Here is a 22,264-nt window from a genome sequence, read left to right on the forward strand (position 1 = left end):
CTTTTCTTTTTTAATTTCTTTTCTGTCTGACCACAGTGCTCTCTGCTGACACCTGTCCGTGTCAGGAACTGTCCAGAGCAGGAGAGGTTTGCTATGGGGATTTACTCCAACATTGGACAGTTCCTTACATGGACAGAGGTGTCAGCAGAGAGCACTGTGGTCAGACTGGAACGAACTACACAACTTCCTCTGTAGTATACAGCAGCTGATTAGTACTGGAAGGATTAATATTTTATAGAAGTAATTTACAAATCTGTTTAACTTTCTGGCCCCAGTTGATTTAAAAAAAAAATAATAGTAACTCCACCGGAGTACCCCTTTTACACGCAGAGGATGGTCTAGATTGGTAACAACTCTCAGCTCTTAGACATATTAAAGGAATAATCTGGGGAAATAAAAATCCACAGGATAGATGAAAAGTTTCTGACTACGGGGGTCCAACCACTGGGACCTTTATGGGGGGGGGGCGGCTACTCATCCATCCTTGGTGCGCTCCAGTCCCCACCCTTGAAGAAGGGCTTCAGTGACAGCCCGCTAAGCTAATCACTGGCCCCGGAAAACACCTTTAAATCGTCGACCTCTGGGTGTAAACAATAATGCTCCCTTTCACTTACAGCAAGCAGAGGTCTTAGAAGCGAGGAACTGAAACACTTTATACAGTTATTAAGCTTTATTTACATGTAAGTGGGAAACCCCTTCACTAAAATGAGGTCTGGCCAAGTTTCAGAGGGGAAGAGAGTAAAACTACATGGGCCCGAGTTCTGTTATTACAACTTAAATACTTGTATATTCTCCTAAAAACACGTGTTAATGTTCTTATTGGAACCAAATGTTAATTAGATTCTCTGTAAACCAATATACTTCACAGGAAACAGCAAGGCAGCCTCCCACCAGCCCTGGAATACAAGTCCTCACCACAAGCTCATGACATCGATTTATTAAGGACATGAATTCAACACTTGGTTAGAATAGAAAACAACGAGATCCCCCTTCAGTCTCAGATACTGGATCCCTGCCCAAGATACTCCAACACTGACAACTATAATATAACTACTATAATACTGCCTCCTATATACAAGACTATAACTACTATAATACTGCCTCCTATGTACAAGAATATAACTACTATAATACTGCTCCTATATACAAGAATATAACGACTATAATACTGCCTCCTATATACAAGAATATAACTACTATAATACTGCCTCCTATATACAAGAATATAACTACTATAATACTGCTCCTATATACAAGAATATAACTACTATAATACTGCTCCTATATACAAGAATATAACTACTATAATACTGCTCCTATATACAATAATATAACTACTATAATACTGCCTCCTATATACAAGAATATAACTACTATAATACTGCCTCCTATGTACAAGAATATAACTGCTATAATACTGCCTCCTATGTACAAGAATATAACTACTATAATACTGCTCCTATATACAAGAATATAACTACTATAATACTGCCCCTATATACAAGAATATAGCTACTATAATACTACTCCCTATGTATAAGAATATAACTACTATAATACTGCTCCTATATACAAGAATATAACTACTATAATGCTGCCTCCTATGTACAAGAATGTAACTACTATAATACTGCTCCTATATACAATAATATAACTACGATAATACTGCCTCCTATATACAAGAATATAACTACTATAATACTACTCCCTATGTACAAGAATATAACTACTATAATACAGCCCCCTATTTACTAGAATATAACTACTATAATACTGCTCCCTATATACAAGAATATAACTAGTATAATGATAATTGATCAGGTCTCTCTGATGATACACTGCTCAAAAAACTAAAGTGAACACTAAGATAACACCTCCTAGATCTGAATGAACTAATCGTATGAAATACTTTCGTCTTTACATAGCTGAATGCGCTGACAACAAAATCACACAAAAATTATCAATGGAAATCAAATGTATGAACCCATGGAGGTCTGGATATGGAGTCACACTCAAAATCACAGTGGAAAACCTCACTACAGGCTGATCCAACTTTATGTAATGTTCTTAATACAAGTCCCAATGAGGCTCAGTAGTGTGTGTGGCCTCCACGTGCCCGTATGACCTCCCTACAACACCTGGGCATGATCCTGATGAGGTGGAGGATGGTCTCCTGAGGGATGTCCTCCCAGACCTGGACTAAAGCATCTGCCAACTCCTGGACAGTCTGTGGTGGATGGAGCGAGACGTCCCAGATGTGCTCAATCGGATTCAGGTCTGGGGAACGGGCGGCCAGTCCATAGCATCAATGCCTTCCTCTTGTAGGAACTGCTGACACACTCCAGCCACATGAGGTCTAGCATTGTCTTGTATTAGGAGGAACCCAGGGCCAACCGCACCAGCATATGATCTCACAAGGGGTCTGAGGATCTCATCTCGGTACCTAATGGCAGTCAGGCTACCTCTAGCAAGCACATGGAGGGCTGTCCGCCCCCCCCCCCCCCCTAAAGAAATGCCACCCCACACCATTACTGACCCACCGCCAAACCGGTCATGCTGGAGGATGTTGCAGGCAGCAGAACGTTCTCCACAGCGTCTCTAGACTCTGTCAGGTCTGTCACATGTGCTCAGTGTGAACCTGCTTTCATCTGTGAAGAGCACAGGGCACCAGTGGCGAATTTGCCAATCTTGGTGTTCTCTGGCAAATGCCAAACGTCCTGCACGGTGTTGGGCTGTAACACAACCCCCACCTGTGGACGTCGGGCCCTCATACCACCCTCATGGAGTCTGTTTCTGACCGTTTGAGTGGACACATGCACATTTGGGGCCTGCTGGAGGTCATTTTGCAGGGCTCTGGCATTGCTCCACCTGCTCCTCCTTGCACAAAGGCAGAGGTAGCGGTCCTGCTGCTGGGTTGTTTCACTCCTACGGCCTCCTCCTCGTCTCCTGATGTACTGGCCTGTCTCCTGGTTGTGCCTCCATGCTCTGGACACTACGATGACAGACACAGCAAACCTTCTTACCACAGCTCGCATTGATGTGCCATCCTGGATGAGCTGCACCACCTGAGCCACTTGTGTGGGTTGTAGACTCCGTCTCATGCTACCACTAGAGTGAAAGCACCGCCAGCATTAAAAAGTGACCAAAACATCAGCCAGGAAGCATAGGAACTGAGAAGTGGTCTGTGGTCACCACCTGCAGAACCACTCCTTTATTGGGAGTGTCTTGCTAATTGCCTATAATTTCCACCTGTTGTCTGTTCCATGTGAAATTGATTGTCAATCAGTGTTCTTCCTGAGTGGACAGTGGGATCTCACAGAAGTGTCAGTGACTTGGAGTTACATTGTGTTAGGTGTTCTCTTTATATTTTTGAGCAGTGTATTATGGGACAGATCAGATCTATAGGACAATATTCGGCCTCTGTACCATTGTCTCTTATTATTAAGAACACATTGGGGTTTTGTTACTTTTCCGAACACACGAAGAATTAAATTACCAGCGATGAATAATAATTTCCATCCCAGCAATGAGCGCTGTCTATTGGGTTTATACAGGAGGGGGATTTATCTTTGTCAGATGATGTCTGTAGTGCTGGATGTGCACACACCCTAGTTTAGATTTTTTCTTCCAATCAAACATAATATTAATATAAAACATTATTTGAAGACATATGTTACACATTCAGAATATGTCACACACTTTGGCGCCTCGCACGCGTTTAATAGTGAATTCGCAATAAAACTATGGGGGTGATTTATCAAAACATGTGCAGAGGAAAAGTGGCCCAGTTGCCCGTAGCAACCAATCAGATCGCTTCTTCTACTTCTCACAGGCCTCTTTAAAAATGAAAGCAGTGATCTGATTGGTTGCTATGGGCAACTGGTCAACTTTTCCTCTGCACAGGTTTGACCTATAGGGGTTATGTCTTCCCTTTGTGCTGCTGTGGTGTGCCAATAATAGATATCCTAACATTATGGCTGCCACCTGCCCGGTATTTTGTCCACCCTGCCGGTATTTTTATATAGAAAATACCAGCCAGGCAATGGGCGGTATTTATCCAACCAATCCTCCAGCTTGTGGATTGTTGCACTATATGCTATACCAGTGTTTCCCAACCAGAGCGCCTCCAGCTGTTGCAAATCTACAACTCCCAGCATGTTGGACTATATAGTAGTATATAGTATAGGTCAGTGTTTCCCAACCAGGGGTGCCTCCAGCTGTTGCAAAACTACATCTCCCAACTTGTTGGACTATATAGTAGTATATAGTATAGGTCACTATTGCACTATATAGTAGTATATAGTGTAGGTCAGTGTTTCCCAACCAGAGCGCCTCCAGCTGTTGCAAATCTACAACTCCCAGCATGTTGCACTATATAATAGTATATAGTATCAATCAGTGTTTCCCAACCAGGGGTGCCTCCAGCTGTTGCAAATCTAGAACTCCCAGCATGTTGCACTATATAATAGTATATAGTATCAATCAGTGTTTCCCAACCAGGGGTGCCTCCAGCTGTTGCGAAACTACAACTCCCAGCATGTTGGACTATATAGTAGTATATAGTATAGGTCAGTGTTTCCCAACCAGAGCGCCTCCAGCTGTTGCAAAACTACAACTCCCAGCATGTTGGACTATATAGTAGTATATAGTATAGGTCACTGTTTCCCAACCAGAGCGCCTCCAGCTGTTGCAAATCTACAACTCCCAGCATGTTGGACTATATAGTAGTATATAGTATAGGTCAGTGTTTCCCAACCAGAGCGCCTCCAGCTGTTGCAAATCTACAACTCCCAGCATGTTGCACTATATAATAGTATATAGTATCAATCAGTGTTTCCCAACCAGGGGTGCCTCCAGCTGTTGCAAATCTAGAACTCCCAGCATGTTGCACTATTTAATAGTATATAGTATCAATCAGTGTTTCCCAACCAGGGGCGCCTCCAGCTGTTGCGAAACTACAACTCCCAGCATGTTGGACTATATAGTAGTATATAGTATAGGTCAGTGTTTCCCAACCAGAGCGCCTCCAGCTGTTGCAAAACTACAACTCCCAGCATGTTGGACTATATAGTAGTATATAGTATAGGTCAGTGTTTCCCAACCAGAGCGCCTCCAGCTGTTGCAAAACTACAACTCCCAGCATGTTGGACTATATAGTAGTATATAGTATAGGTCACTGTTTCCCAACCAGAGCGCCTCCAGCTGTTGCAAAACTACAACTCCCAGCATGTTGGACTATATAGTGGTAAATAGTATAGGTCAGTGTTTCCCAACCAGGGGTGCCTCCAGCTGTTGCAAAACTACAACTCCCAGCCAACGGCTGTCCGGGCATGCTGGGAGTTGAAGTTTCGCAACTGCTCTAGGCAACCTGGTTGGGAAACACTGACCTATACTTTATACTACTATATAGTCCAACATGCTGGGAGTTGAAGTTTTCATTTGGTGCAGCTGCTGAGCCACAGGCTGTATCAGGGAATGCTGGGAGTTTTAGTTTTGCAACAGCTGGAGGCACCCCTGGTTGGGAAACACTGACCTATACTATATACTACTATATAGTCCAACATGCTGGGAGTTGTAGTTTATATTTGGGGCAGCTGCTGATCCACAGGCTGTATCAGGCCATGCTGGGAGTTGTAGTTAGTAACTAACTGCAACTCCTGTATTTGCTGGAAATAGTTTTTTTTTTATAAATAAAAAAGCGATTAAAAAGTCACATCAAAACAAAAACGGTCCTGTTAAAAACTACAAATCGGGGCGCAAAAAAGGAGAAATAAAATGTTATAGGGGTCAGAATAGGACAAAATTTCCCAGTATATGTATCCTGTGATGTCACGCATATATAATTAATTATACAAATTTTTTTTTGCAAGAAAGGTGATAACCCTACTCACAGGTCATGTGACCCTGTGGTTTTGGTATGGCGTACATACATTGGGACATACTGTAGTAAGGGTGAATTTAGGCTGCAAGGCAGCATGGGTGGTCCCACCGTAGGATCTGCTGTCCTTCACTGCGAGGCGTTCTCCGGGCAGAGATCCATCATGTCTGAATTACAAAAAATAAATAAAATAAAAGAACTAAATTTTAAAAAAAAGCAAAGTTTTCTTTGCGGAGACGGCAGAGCGTCCTCCATTGGGTTTTCTTCCTTATTAGGGCACACCTTGGAGCCTGGAGTGCACCTCTGGCAGCTATCTAGCCCCAAATCACTATATCCTATATTTAATGGGGACATCTCTGATGGATCGGGATGGACTGAGGCCCATTTGGCAGAGGGGGGTGGATTCCTGTGTCTGCGTCCTAATTTATGTGCGCCTTATCTGCCTCACCTCAGTCGGGGTGTAGTGTTAGCACACACTCAGCTCTGCTATATGAGAAGAATATTTTTACATTGACAGTGGTCCTGGACTATCTCACGAGACCCATAGAGATGCTGGATTATCTGAATTTCCTAATGATAATCCTAGAGCTCTGTACCCTAATACAGTGGTCTCCAAATCATGGACCTCCAGCTGTTGCAGAACTACAACTACCAGTTTGGAGACCACTGCTGTAGCCTAACTCTGCCCCATAGAAGGCTGTGAACATGTAAGATGCCCATAGAGGTGCCCTTTGCTCTTGGGCTCTATACACCAGTGATCTAAAAACTGTGGAACTCTAGACATTGCAAAACTACAACTCCCAGCATGCCCGGACAGCCGTTGGCTGTCCGGGCATGCTGGGAATTGTAGTTTTGCAACACCTGGAGGGCCGCAGTTTGAAGGCCACTGCTATAGCGTAACTCTGCCTCCATAGAAGACTGTGGGCACGTAAGATACCCATAGAGGTTCCCGAAGTTTGGGGAAGCCACTTCCGTCCTCTGATTTTAGGGGTTTCTCTCTGCTCCACTCTTTTTTATGGGGTTTTTATAGGACATTTGGACGTTCACAGTTTGGAGACCACTGCTTTAGCATAACTCTCCCGGACGAAGGTCAGCATGCTGAAACGCGCGTTGGAGTGGCGTCATCCCGGCCCTATACCACTTGGGTAGTGTTTGGGTACTGTTTGTACATGTCATTTGTGTTCTCCCGGTACCGGATTGCATCCGTTACCTTGTGGTGAGGTCCCCAAAGTCAGAGTCCCTAGGTACCGGTGGGGTCCTCATCAATAGTTAGCCCCTAGTCACCCCTTTAATAGTTAAAACTATTCAAATTCTAAGTGTATATATGTATATAAAGTGTACTTACCTTGTCGTAGTGTCGCAGGACCTGCGGGTCATGTGATGCGTTCCAAAAACTCTATGGTTTATGGTTCAAGGACCTTTGGAGGAAGTCAGGTGATCGCCCACCATGCATTGTAACGGTGAGTGACAGCTGACTCGGACCAATCCAAAAAGGCCCTGCCCATATAAGGGAGCGGCGGCCATTACTCAGTCTCTTTTCCTCGTGGGCTGCTGATGGAGGAGGATCTGCGCAGCTGTCATCAGCAGTGACTAGGCCCAAGCCTTGCGGCAACGGCCATCTTACAAAACTGTGAGTTATCTCAATCCCTGTTAAGTCTGCAAGATCACCGGATCTAAACAGACCCCTAAATCCGCACGGATCTCTGCATCAATCCTAATTCTACTAGTCATTGGATAAGCTAATGGTCTGCGGCATCTGTCAATCACAGCCGTACTAGGTAGAGACTGTATTGCTAAGACTGTTGCTGTTAATTGGATGTACCGCAAGTACCTCAGTAAAGTTTATACAAGTTCAAGTTCATCCCTATTGTGGACCTTCATTCATTTAAGCACGCACCTATCGTTTCTGGGAAGGGTGGCGATAGGCCGAAGATTTACCTCAGCGTATTAACCCTCACCCTGGCGTCACGAGTGACAGGGGTTAGATTAACCCCTCATATACCGAAGCAACACCCCAACTACACTACACCCCCAAGGCCCTACCACACATTTTTATTCTGTATTTTGCACTGCTTTTTGTACTGTATATGACTGATAGCATATGGCACTTTTTTGACTTTATGCTAATTTTGCTCAATTATTGATGTATCACAAGTGCCATTATCTATATATAGGTAAGGTACCCTTACCTCTACATATACCCACCTCTCCTATTGTTATATCAAGATCATTCTTAGTATGTCCGGTGATGCCGCTTTTTGATGTTTGTTTCCTCCTCATACATATGTGTTGTTTTTAGAGCATCTCAATAAACTATATATTTTAATATTTTTTGCCAAAACTCCCTTGTCTCTGTTTTTTTTTTCTTTTCCATAAAATGCTTTGACCATAAAAGATGCCCATAGAAGTGCCCAGGCTTTGTTGGAGCTACTTTCTTCCCCATTTGAGAGGGCGCTCTCTGCCCCCCACTAATTTTTGCATTAGGGCCCATGACTGCCATGAAATCCTGTTGTTTTGTCAGGTTGCCGATGCAGAAAAACTGTGCAGAAACCAGGGCTGTGGAGTCGGAGTCGAGGAGGAAATTTTCGGTACCTGGAGTCGGAGTCGGCAAACAATGCACCGACTCCGACTCCTACTAAATTTAGATTGGAATAAAAAAAAAAAAAAAAAGCAAGTTTAAATGTCCCAATTCACAAAAAGTTATAATTAATGACTTCTCTACTTTAAGAATAAAGACCAATGCATACAGTGCCTCACGTAACCGCAAAATGAACACGTTAAGTGACTGTGAAGAAGCATGCTTTCCATGTGCTTTACTATATGGCACGCAACGCACAATTAAGAGCGGCAATACTTATACTTTCCATAGTGTTGTGTTCTGCTGTTACAGGGAACCCATGGGTAATCTAGCCTCTCACTGATAAGGGGTTAAGGAAATATGTTTTTTGCAGGACTAGAGACCATTGTATAAGTGAAGGGAATGGAGGGTCAATAGTTCAAGACTGACGCTGTAAACCATTGGAAAAACTGCTGCCATTCAGCTAAGGCTATAAAAACTTGTAAACTCGATTGTTAGCTTAAAGGGGTACTCCGCACCTAGACATCTTATCCCCTATCCAAAGGATAGGTGATAAGATCTCAGATCGCCGGGGTCCCGCTGCTGGGGACCAATGGGATTGCCGCTGCGGCACCGCGCTATCATTACTGCACAGAGCGAGTTCGCTCTGTGCATAATGACGGGCGATACAGGGGTTGGAGCACCGTTACGTCATGGCTCTGCCCCTCATGATGTCACGGCCAGCCCCCTCAATACAAGTCTATGGGAAGGGGCGTGGCGGTCTTCATGCCCCCTGCCATAGACTTGCATTAAGGGGACGGGCCGTGATGTCACGAGGGGCGGAGCTATGACATTACGCTGCTCCATCCACTGAATCGCTCTATATCCGTCCCCCGAACTCGCTCTGTGTAGTAATGAAAGCGCGGTGCCGCAGCGGCGATCCCGGGGATAAGATGTCTAGGGACAGAGTACCCCTTTAAACTTTAAACATGACTATGGGATTCTACTAGGGAAATCATGTTTTATAATAAATGCCCCTTCCTTGATCCTCCCACTGCCCTATCTTCAGCAGCAGATCAGCACACAAACTGTTCAATACAGTAGACTGTTGGCTTCCCAGCCAGTAGTCCTGTGGTAAAGACATGTATGTTGCCTTTCTTTCCTTCAAGGAATGTATAAAATACATTCACATATTAATACAGAGGAGTCGGAGTCGGGGAGTCGGAGTTGGAAGTACAGAAAACTCCGGAGTCGGAACATTTATCTACCAACTCCACAGCCCTGGCAGAAACTCCTTAAATGCCTTGTTCATAATATAGCTGTGGCATGAAATGGGTTAATCTTACCAGGTTCAGAGATTTCAGCATCCCACTAGTTGAAAGTGGCAGCCCGACGGTCATGTGACAGTCAAGCTCCTGTGATACCTATGAAAACCAGGGGCGTAACTATAGGGTATGGTTGCACCCGGGCCCAGGAGCCTGAAGGGGCCCCATTAGGTCTCTTTTTCTTATATAAGGAGACCAGTACTAATGAAACATTATAGTTATGGATTTTGCACTGGGGGCCCCGCATCTTCAAGTTCTGACCCTACTGTAAAAAGGTTTACGGGTCATAATAAGGCCTCTTTTATTTCTTTCTTTATTTTTATTTCTTTATTTAAACAAAAACAGTTTTCAATACATACAATTGAATAATACACCTTCAATACATATGTGGTGTCCCGGTACCGCTACCTATCCGGTACCTGTGTGTATAGGTCCCCATAGCCAGAGTCCCTAGGACGTGGGGTCCTTATTGTCTAGTCCACCCCTGGTCACCTCTCATCTAGGTATTAGTTATCTAGTAATTAATTAGGATTTATATATAAAGGATTGTATAAATGTATATAAATGGTTAATTACTTGTACGGAGTGTAGCAAGACCTGCGGGTCACGTGGTCAGGTAAACTCTATGGTTTTTGTGCTTGAGGACCTTTGGAGGTCCCTGTGACGTATTTCACCCATCACTCCCTGTGACGGTGAGTGACAGTTGCTTGGACCAGTAAAAGGCGGCCCTGCCCCTGCCCATATAAGGGAGTGGCGGCCATTGCTAGCTCTTGTTCCTGTGCAGCCAAGCAGTAAGCGCTCTCTTGTTCCTGTGCAGCCAAGCAGTAAGCGCTCTCTTGTTCCTGTGCAGCCAAGCAGTAAGCGCTCTCTTGTTCCTGTGCAGCCAAGCAGTAAGCATCTCTCTTGTTCCCGGGTTGTCAAACAAGCAGGATCTGCGCAGCTATCTTCTGTAGTGAGTTAGGCCTGAGCCTTGCGGCAATGGCTGATCTATTCAGAATCGTGAGTGTATCAATCCCTAAGCACTCTGCAGGATCACCGCACCTTATCTATCCCCTAAATCCGGACGGATCTTCGCAAACTACCCTAAATTCTCAGACTATATCGGAAGTCAAGGTCCGCAACAGCTGTCATTGAACTGTATAGAGACTGTATTCCTGAGACTGTTACTGTGCATTGGATGTACCGCAAGCATTTAAGTAAAGTTTATCCAAGTTCAGCTACCTTGTGGACCTTCAGTCATTTTATACATGCACCTATCGTTACTGGGAAGGGCGGCGATAAGCCGGAGAATTACCTCAGCATACTAGCCCTCAGCCTGGCGTCACAAACTAGAGGGTTAACCCCTCATCTACCGAAGCAACACCCCAACTACCATACACCCCCCAAGGGCTACCACACATACAATTGAATAAATTATTAACAAATTTTCTCCCCCCAACCCAAATAAAAGAAAAACAAAACAAAAATAAATAATAAGGCCTCTTAGTGACCTCCATAAGAAGGCATATTGGTGGTCACTAAGGGGTTAAATATTAGCATATTAATTGACCTCTCAAGCGACAAGACTTGTTGCGTTGCTGCTGCACAGCATGTGGTTCTACCCCCCCCCAAGACCACCCATAACCACCCCTAAATGCCCTATTTGGGGTGAAGCTTAGATAAGCCAAGCCCAGTTTGGGACATTTCCCTTGTAAAATCTCCAGGGAGGCATTGTTCTGGCTCGGTTACACCAATGCTTAAACCCCATAATGTGACATCAAAAAAAGTCAATTTTGCTTCTAATTTGTGTGTAATGGTGGAGGCCTCCGGCGGAGACGCACATGTGGGGGTTGTCTCTTACTGAATGGAAACGGCCCCGTAATTGACTTCATCCTCCTGGTGGAATCTTTTTTGACCAGTTTGGGAGAGATAGAAATATTTCAGTACTTTCTGTGGCTGGTTGGGGTCTACTGGTTTCCATCTCTTCTAGAATGTCAGGTACTCGGGTCATGGTGTGGTCGGCCTCAGATCTGTGCTACTCGGCGATACAATGCGGAGAAAATGTGCTTCTAAGGTCACTTTGTGCACAACTGAAGCTGCGCCACTTTATCCTATGTGCAGAACCATCCTGCAACTTTAACCAGGGGATCTGACTGTTGGGCCATAGCGTCACCGGTTCTGTAAGTTACTTGGCGTCCTTGAGTAACATACATTATGTGTACGTGCCTTTAAATGAGTGGACTTTGCAGTACTATCTTTTCACCAAATCTGATTGACACTGCTGCTCCACATTTTGGTACCATCCTTAAATCCATGGGCACAGAGCTGGAGGGGAGGTGTATAACCACTACATATCCTGGTCCCATAGAGATAGCAGCAGTATACAGATAGAGCTGGAGGGGAGGTGTATAACCACTACATATCCTGGTCCCATAGAGATAGCAGCAGTATACAAATAGAGCTGGAGGGGAGGTGTATAACCACTATATATCCTGGTCCCATAGAGATAGCAGCAGTATACAGATAGAGCTGGATGGGAGGTGTATAACCACTATATATCCTGGTCCCATAGAGATAGCAGCAGTATACAGATAGAGCTGGAGGGGAGGTGTATAACCACTACATATCCTGGTCCCATAGAGATAGCAGCAGTATACAGATAGAGCTGGAGGGGAGGTGTATAACCACTATATATCCTGGTCCCATAGAGATAGCAGCAGTATACAGATAGAGCTGGAGGGGGAGGTGTATATCTAGTATATATCCTGATCCCATAGAGATAGCAGCAGTATACAAATAGAGCTACAGGGGGAGGTGTATACCTAGTATATATCCTGGTCCCATTGAGATAGCAGCAGTATACAGATAGAGCTGGAGGGGAGGTGTATAACTGCTATATATCCTGATCCCATAGAGACAGAGGCAGCAGTATACAGATAGAGCTACAGGGGGAGGTGTATAACTACTATATATCCTGATCCCATAGAGATGGCAGCAGTATACAGATAGAGTTGGAGGGGACGTGTATAACTACTTTATATATCCTGACCCCATAGAGTTAGCAGCAGCAGTATATAGATAGAGCTGGAGGGTAGGAGTAAAACTGCTATATATCCTGATCCCATAGAGACAGATGCAGCAGTATACAGATAGAACTGGAGGAGAGGTGTATAACTACTATATATCCTGATCCCATAGAGGTAGCAGCAGTATATAGATAGAGCTGGAGGGGAGGAGTATAACTACTATATATCATGATCCCATAGAGATGGATGCAGCAGTATACAGATAGAGCTGTAAGCGAGGTTTATAACTACTATATTTCCTGATCCCATAGAGATAGCAGCAGTATACAGATAGAGCTGGAAGTGAGGTGTATAACTACTATATTTCCTGAGCCCATATAGATAACAGCAGTATATAGATAGAGCTGGGAGGGGAGGTGTATAACTACTATTTATTCTGAACCCATAGAGAAAGCAGCAGTATACAGACAAAGCTGGGAGGGGAGGTGTATAACTATTATATATCCTGATCCCATAGAGATAGCAGCAGTATACGGATAGAGCTGGAAGCGAGGTGTATAACTACTATATATCCTGATCCCATAGAGAGAGCTGGAGGGTAGGTGTATAACTACTATATATTCTGAACCCATAGAGATAGCAGCAGTATACAGATAGAGCTGGAGGGGAGGTGTATAACTACTTTATATCTTGATCCTAAAGAGATAGCAGCAGTATACAGATAGAGCTGGAGAGGAGGTGTATAACTACTATATATCCTGATCACATAGAGAAAGCAGCAGTATACAGATAGAGCTGGAGAGGAGGTGTATAACTACTATATATCCTGCTCCCATAGAGAAAACAGCAGTATACAGATAGAGCTGGAGAGGAGGTGTATAACTACTATATATCCTGATCCCATAGAGAAAGCAGCAGAATACAGATAGAGCTGGAGGGGAGGAGTATAACTACTATATATCCTGGTCCCATAGAGAAAGCAGCAGTATACAGATAGAGCTGGAGGGGAGGTGTATAACTACTATATATCCTGATCACATAGACAAAGCAGCAGTATACAGATAGAGCTGGAGGGGAGGTGTATAAATACACTATATATCCTGATCCCATAGAGAAAGCAGCAGTATACAGATAGAGCTGGAGGGGAGGTGTAAAACTACTATATATCCTGATCCCATAGAGAAAGCAGCAGCAGTATACAGATAGAGCTGGAGGGGAGGTGTATAACTACTATATATCCTGATCCCATAGAGAAAGCAGCAGCAGTATACGGATAGAGCTGGAGGGGAGGTGTATAACTACTATATATCCTGATCCCATAGAGAAAGCAGCAGCAGTATACAGATAGAGCTGGAGGGGAGGTGTATAACTACTATATATCCTGATCCCATAGAGAAAGCAGCAGTATACAGATAGAGCTGGAGGGGAGGTGTATAACTACTATATATCCTGATCCCATAGAGAAAGCAGCAGCAGTATACAGATAGAGCTGGAGGGGAGGTGTATAACTACTATATATCCTGATCCCATAGAGAAAGCAGCAGCAGTATACGGATAGAGCTGGAGGGGAGGTGTATAACTACTATATATCCTGATCCCATAGAGAGAGCTGGAGGGTAGGTGTATAACTACTCTATATTCTGAACCCATAGAGATAGCAGCAGTATACAGATAGAGCTGGAGGGGAGGTGTATAACTACTATATATCTTGATCCTATAGAGATAGCAGCAGTATACAGATAGAGCTGGAGAGGTGTATAACCACTATATATATATCCTGATCACATAGAGATAGCTGCAGTATACAGATAGAGCTGGAGGGGAGGTGTATAACTACTATATATCCTGATCTCATAGACAAAGCAGCAGTATACAGATAGAGCTGGAGGGGAGGTGTATAAATACACTATATATCCTGATCCCATAGACAAAGCAGCAGACTTATTAGCCACTAATATGTTCAGCCGCTGGTCTGCACCAATGTGTCAGTTCTCTTTACTATTGTATTGTTTCTCTATATTGTAGTTAAAGTTTGTTTTAAAAAAAAATGTCAATAAAACTAATAATAATGCTTTTTGTTCTCTACAGCAGCTACAATCTCACCTCCCTGAGGCCGTATTACCAGGTGGATGATACGGAGGATAACCCGTATATCTGCTCATCTCACCGAGACAACGGGATGCTGAAGTGCCAGGACATCCCCCCCAAAATCGACTGCTCCAACTTCAACTTCCCAGAATTCGGCAGCAGGAACAACTGCGATCTGAACCAGTTCTACAACGTATGCAAACCCGGAGAAGTCAATCCTCACAAAGGGGCCATTAATTTTGATAACATTGGCTACGCCTGGATAGCCATATTTCAGGTGAGCGAGTCTGTATATGTCATGGGTGAGGGGGTCTGGGCCCAAGGGAATCATGGTTATGGGAGCCTTAGGGTCTATTCACATGGCAGAATTTCCGTATATGGAATTCCTCCACAAATGAAAACCCAATAGACCTCTATGGGATTCCGCACTCCCATCCACATTTCTGAATTTCCGCTTGCGGAATTCCGCTAGCGGAATTCCGCATGCGGAAATTCAGAAATGTGAATGGGAGTGCGGAATCCCATAGAAGTCTATTGGGCTTTTATTTGAGGCAGAATTCCGCATGCAGAAATTCAGGGGTGTTAGGCTATGTTCATACTGTGGAATTTCTGGGCCTAATTTCTGCCGGAGATCGAGTTGGCAGCACTAGGACCGCGTGGACTACATTGCCGTCCCCATAGATGGCAATGCATTTCTGAGCAGATCTCCCAAAAGATCCACCCAGAAATGCATTGCAGTCTATGGGAGCAGCAATGCAGTGTGCTCGGTCCTAGTGCCGCCTGCTCATTCTCCGGCAGAAATTCTGCCCAGAAATTCTGCAGTGTGAACCTAGCCTTAATGGGAGTGCGGAATCCCATAGAAGTCTATTGGGCTTTCATTTGAGGCGGAATTCCCCAAGCGGAAATTCAGAATTGTGAATGGCAGTGCGGAATCCCATAGAAGTCTATTGGGCTTTCATTTGAGGCGGAATTCCCCAAGCGGAAATTCAGAAGTGTGAATGGGAGTGCAGAATCCCATAGAAGTCTATTGGGCTTTCATTTGAGGCGGAATTCCGCATGCGGAAATTCTGGAGTGTGAATGGGAGTGCGGAATCCCATATAAGTCTATTGGGCTTTCATTTGAGGCAGAATTCCGCATGCGGAAATTCTGCTGTGTGAATAAACCCTTATAGTAGACATGATAGATTCCAGTCAGGTGAGCACAATGCTATTAGGCAGCAGGGGCCTAAAACTTTAAAGAGGTCATCCATAATAATTTATTCCAAAAACAGCACCACCCCTGTCCTCAGGTTGTGAGTGGTATTACAACTTGGCTTCATTCACGTGAATGGAACTGAGCTGCAATACCACACACAAACTGACCACAGGGGTGGCACTGTTTAAAAAAAAATTAGCTTTGTCTTTCTAATACTGGATTACCACTGCCCCCCCCCTCCCCCCATTGTTACCCTGAACGTGAGGGCACTACCCCATTGTTACCTTGAACGTGAGGGCACTACCCCATTGTTAGCATGAACGTGAGGGCACTACCCCATTGTTACCATGAACGTGAGGGCACTACCCCATTGTTACCATGAACGTGAGGGCACTACCCCATTGTTACCATGAACGTGAGGGCACTACCCCATTGTTACCCTGAACGTGAGGGCACTACCCCATTGTTACCATGAACGTGAGGGCACTACCCCATTGTTACCATGAACGTGAGGGCACTACCCCATTGTTACCCTGAACGTGAGGGCACTACCCCATTGTTACCCTGAACGTGAGGGCACTACCCCATTGTTACCCTGAACGTGAGGGCACTACCCCATTGTTACCCTGAACGTGAGGGCACTACCCCATTGTTACCCTGAACGTGAGGGCACTACCCCATTGTTACCCTGAACGTGAGGGCACTACCCCATTGTTACCCTGAACGTGAGAGCACTACCCCATTGTTACCATGAACGTGAGGGCACTACCCCATTGTTACCCTGAACTTGAGGGCACTACCCCATTGTTACCCTGAACGTGAGGGCACTACCCCATTGTTACCCTGAACGTGAGGGCACTACCCCATTGTTACCCTGAACGTGAGGGCACTACCCCATTGTTACCATGAACGTGAGGGCACTACCCCATTGTTACCCTGAACGTGAGGGCACTACTCCATTGTTACCCTGAACGTGAGGGCACTACCCCATTGTTACCCTGAACGTGAGAGCACTACCCCATTGTTACCATGAACGTGAGGGCACTACCCCATTGTTACCCTGAACGTGAGGGCACTACCCCATTGTTACCCTGAACGTGAGGGCACTACCCCATTGTTACCATGAACGTGAGGGCACTACCCCATTGTTACCCTGAACGTGAGGGCACTACCCCATTGTTACCCTGAACGTGAGGGCACTACCCCATTGTTACCATGAACGTGAGGGCACTACCCCATTGTTACCCTGAACGTGAGAGCACTACCCCATTGTTACCATGAACGTGAGGGCACTACCCCATTGTTACCCTGAACGTGAGGGCACTACCCCATTGTTACCCTGAACGTGAGGGCACTACCCCATTGTTACCCTGAACGTGAGGGCACTACCCCATTGTTACCATGAACGTGAGGGCACTACCCCATTGTTACCCTGAACGTGAGGGCACTACCCCATTGTTACCATGAACGTGAGGGCACTACCCCATTGTTACCCTGAACGTGAGGGCACTACCCCATTGTTACCCTGAACGTGAGGGCACTACCCCATTGTTACCCTGAACGTGAGGGCACTACCCCATTGTTACCATGAACGTGAGGGCACTACCCCATTGTTACCATGAACGTGAGGGCACTACCCCATTGTTACCCTGAACGTGAGGGCACTACCCCATTGTTACCCTGAACGTGAGGGCACTACCCCATTGTTACCCTGAACGTGAGGGCACTACCCCATTGTTACCCTGAACGTGAGGGCACTACCCCATTGTTACCCTGAACGTGAGGGCACTACCCCATTGTTACCATGAACGTGAGGGCACTACCCCATTGTTACCCTGAACGTGAGGGCACTACCCCATTGTTACCATGAACGTGAGGGCACTACCCCATTGTTACCCTGAACGTGAGGGCACTACCCCATTGTTACCCTGAACGTGAGGGCACTACCCCATTGTTACCATGAACGTGAGGGCACTACCCCATTGTTACCCTGAACGTGAGGGCACTACCCCATTGTTACCCTGAACGTGAGGGCACTACCCCATTGTTACCCTGAACGTGAGGGCACTACCCCATTGTTACCATGAACGTGAGGGCACTACCCCATTGCCCGAATGGTCATCAGGAGGTATCGGATGCAGAAGGTATCACAGTGGGGTCTATGTAAAGACGCCTTCACCGTACTTGTCATTACGTCTTGGTCTGATGCTGCTGTCACTTCGGATTCCCTCAAACCATCCTAATCGCATCTCACTATCCCTGATGTATTTTACATGAACCGTTCCAATTTTCAGGTTCCCTCATTTCATTACTTATAACTGCGTTGTGTAAATTCTGCGCCGTTCCCTCCGCAGCTCGGTAATGGAATCACAACAGGAAGGAAAACCTATGGGAAGGGGGACGTCTTAAAGGACCACGTTCACACCATTTATTTTCACCCTTTTTTCAGTTGCTTTGCATGTAAAATGGGCAATTTTTATCCTGTAGCTCAGTGGTTAGTGCTGGTATCTGGCCCCGCTGGAGTCCTAGGTTCAAATCATTTCAACATCTGCAAGGAGTTTGTATGTTCTCCCTGTGTTTGTGTGGGTTTCCTCTTGTTTCCTTCTACTTATCAAAAATATACTGATAGGATAGTTGAGAGTATTAGTTAAAGGGGTACTCCGGTGAAAACCTTTTTTTCTTTTAAATCAACTGGTGCCAGAAAGTTAAACAGATTTGTAAATCACTTCTATTAAAAAATCTTAATCCTTCCAGTACTTATTAGCTGCTGAATAATACAGAGGAAATTCTTTTCTTTTTGGAATGCTCTCTGATGACATCACGAGCACAGTGCTCTTTGCTGATGTTATTATAATAATAATAACTCTTTATTTATTGTTGCCCTTAGTGGGATTTGAACCCAAGTCCCCAGCACTGCAAGGCAGCAGTGCTAACCACTGAGCCACCATGCTGCCCTTAGCATATATCTGCTACGCACGGTTGCTACAATGGACAGAGATGTCAGCAGAGAGCACTGTGCTCGTGATGTCATCAGTGTTCCAAAAAGAAAGGAATTTCCTCTGTAGCATTCAGCAGCTAATAAGTACTGGAAGGATTAAGATTTTTTTAATAGAAGTAATTTACAAATATGTTTAACTTTCTGGCACCAGTTGATTTAAAAGAAAAAAGTTTTTCACCGTAGTACCCCTTTAAAGGTACGTTCACATGGGCGGATTACCTGCGGAATTTCCGCAGCCTATTTGCTGCGGAAAATCCGCAGCGGATTTTGCTACCATTGACTTTAATGGGTCATCAGAAAATCCGCCATAGAGGCAGTTTTGCAGATATTCCTTTAGGGTAAGTTCACACAGGTGGATTATATCTGCTGTTCAGCATTTGGAACAAACTGTTCCGAACGCTGGAGCCGGCAGCCGTCACCCCCCTCCCATAGACTTGCATTGAGGGGGCGGGGCTATGACGTGGGGCTCCCGGCGCCAGCTCCAGCATTCGGAACAGTTTGTTTCAAACGCTGAACAGCGGAGTACCCCTTTAATGTGTGTGCGCTAACATCAGTTTTACTATTAAGTTCTGTTTTGTAATGGTATATTTTTGCCAGTTTTTTGAACAGTAAAAACAATGTCTTAAGGGGCGTTTTATGGCCCCAAAACAATCAGGCAAAAATACAATGTGCTAGCATGGTTTAAAACGATATGTATAGTCTTGGGCTATGTTTACACTGTGTAAAGTGGGATTTTTATTAAAGGGGTACTCCACTGGAAAAAAAAAAAAAATTACATCAACTTGTGCCAGAAAGTAAAACATATTTATAACTTCTATTAAAAACTCTTAATCCTTCCAGTACTTATCAGCTGCTGTATGCTCCACAGGAAGTTCTTTTCTTTTTGGATTTCCTTTCTGTCTGACCACAGTGCTCTCTGCTGACACCTCTGTCCCTGTCAGGAACTGTCCAGAGTAGGAGCAAATCCCCATAGCAAACCTCTCCTTCTCCGGACAGTTCCTGACATGGACAGAGGTGTCAGCAGAGAGCACTATGGTCAGACAGAAAGGAATTTCAAAAAGAAAAGAACTTCCTGTGGAGCATACAACAGCTGATAAGTACTAGAAGGATTAAGATTTTTTGATAGAACTAATTTACAAATCTGTTTAACTTTCTGTCATCAGTTGATTTAAAAAAAAAAAAAATTCCGAGTGGAGTACCCCTTTAAACTTGGTACACGTTACTTGTATGTCAACTAAAAATATAGTAGAGTTTATGAATTTCCTGATTCCGACAATCTCCAGCGACACCCAGACAGTTAAATTATACTTTACCATGATGTTGATCCGGTGGCAGGATGTTTAAAACTCCCAGGCAATCTCCACAGCCCAAGAGTAAAACAGCACAGCCCAGACAGTTAAATCATACTTTAGCATGATGTTGATCCGGTGGCAGGATGTTTAAAACTCCCAGGCAATCTCCACAGCCCAAGAGTAAAACAGCAGAGCCCAGACAGTTAAATCATACTTTACCATGATGTTGTTCTGGACGGCAATCTCCACATCCGGAGAGTAACAAGATCAAAAGATGTACGGAAAGTCCAATGCAAATCTATGGGACTTCCGATACATCTCATGATCGCGTTGCTTTCGAGCTGCGGAGATTGTCCGGGAGTTTTACACATCCTGCCACCAGAACAATGTCATGGTAAAGTATGATATAACTGTCCAGCAGGTGGGTGCAGAGAATAGTTTGTGCTGGGGCAGGGAAAGGGCGGGCAGGGGAGTGAAGATTTATTGCAGGCTGAGAGAAGATTGATGGGGGAGAGAGCACAGTTGGAGTGAGGACGAGCAGCCTATCACTGCTGGGGCTTCAGGAGACTTGGAAAGCTGGTTTCACACAGTATGGATGCCATCCAGCTTTCCCAAGAGCTCCAATATGGCTGCTTTCCCAGACATATGAGAAAAGATCACAGTAAATTCAGACGGCCCAGATCCCAGATAATATAATGATCTATTTCACCACAATCGCAAAAGCTTCAAACGGCATCTGGTCTGGTGCTGACTCTCTCTTCACTCTTGCTTTACCAGACAGTTATTCTCTTGAGGAGACTGGGAAAAGCTGGGTGGCAGGCAGTACACAGTGCAAGGCTGACAGTACTCCCCTAATATTGTGTTATTTATATATCATTGTTGCTTTTCCTCTCCCGTAAGGTTTAGGCAAGAAGGCCGGGTAATGCTAAGTACTCAGCTAGTTGTTTATGTATGAGGGTTTGTTACAATGTATCAGTGTAGACAAATCCGTGTAATCATTTTTAAACCATATACAGGTTAAAATTTGTACACCCATTTTGATACAGTTTAGTCAGGTTTTGAGGAATCAGTTTTTCATCAAAAACCTGATACGGGAACTGTATTGCAAAAACGTGGTGTGAATGCAGCCTTTGTCAATGTTGTGTCTCCAGCTGTTGCAAAACTACAACTCCCTGCATGCTCGGACAGCCGACGGCTGGAGGCGCACATTTTTTTTTTTTAAACAAAGTATATTAGAAATCTTTTTTATTTACCATAAGGAGTGCAATAGCAAAAATTTATTTTAATGAGAGTTACCCTTTAAGAAAAAACTGTATACGTATTTAACTTTTCACTCCATTATGAATAAAGTTTCACTTGTTTGATTGAAATTCCAAGATAAAAAAACTGTGCAAAGTCAAAAACCGTATGGTGAAAACCGGATGGAACCGTACGCACATACAGTTCTGTACGGTTCCCATTGACTCTCATGTAAAAAAAAAAAAACGCATACGGTTTAATACAGTTTTTCACCCGGACCAAAAACCGTGGTAGGCTACAGTTTTGGGTACGAGAAAAAAAACTGACAAAACCTTACAGGATGCAAAACGGACACAACCTGATGCATCTTTTGGCGTACGGTTTTCAATGGAGAGTCAATGCGTACGGTTTTCAATGGAGAGTCAATGTGTACGGTTTTCAATACGGTTTCATATGGTTTTCACATTGAAGACGTATACGGGAACTGTACTGCAAAAACGTGGTGTGAACGCAGCCTTATAGAGATACTTCCAGCACCGGGATGCGGTATAAAAATGGGTATATATATTGATTCAAAGACAGGCTACAATACACGCATAACTCTGACACGTTTCGCACTTTCGTGCTTAGTCATAGAGTCTCTATGACTATGCGCGAAAGCGTGAAACGCGTCAGAGTTATCCGTGT

General features: G+C 44.5%; 1 protein-coding gene across 5 annotated transcripts in view; it reads left to right on the forward strand.

Moving 5' to 3' along the window:
• CACNA1H (calcium voltage-gated channel subunit alpha1 H) overlaps nucleotides 1–22,264 on the forward strand; it is a 531,346-nt gene that overhangs the window by 343,904 nt on the left and 165,178 nt on the right. For all 5 annotated transcript variants that reach the window (XM_056533793.1, XM_056533794.1, XM_056533796.1 and 2 more), the window contains one exon: nucleotides 14,854–15,130. In XM_056533793.1, coding sequence (XP_056389768.1) covers nucleotides 14,854–15,130 — 277 coding nt within the window. The remainder of the gene's footprint in view (nucleotides 1–14,853; nucleotides 15,131–22,264) is intronic.

The sequence above is a fragment of the Hyla sarda genome, chromosome 8 (assembly GCF_029499605.1).
Source record: "Hyla sarda isolate aHylSar1 chromosome 8, aHylSar1.hap1, whole genome shotgun sequence".
Lineage (NCBI taxonomy): Eukaryota > Metazoa > Chordata > Amphibia > Anura > Hylidae > Hyla > Hyla sarda.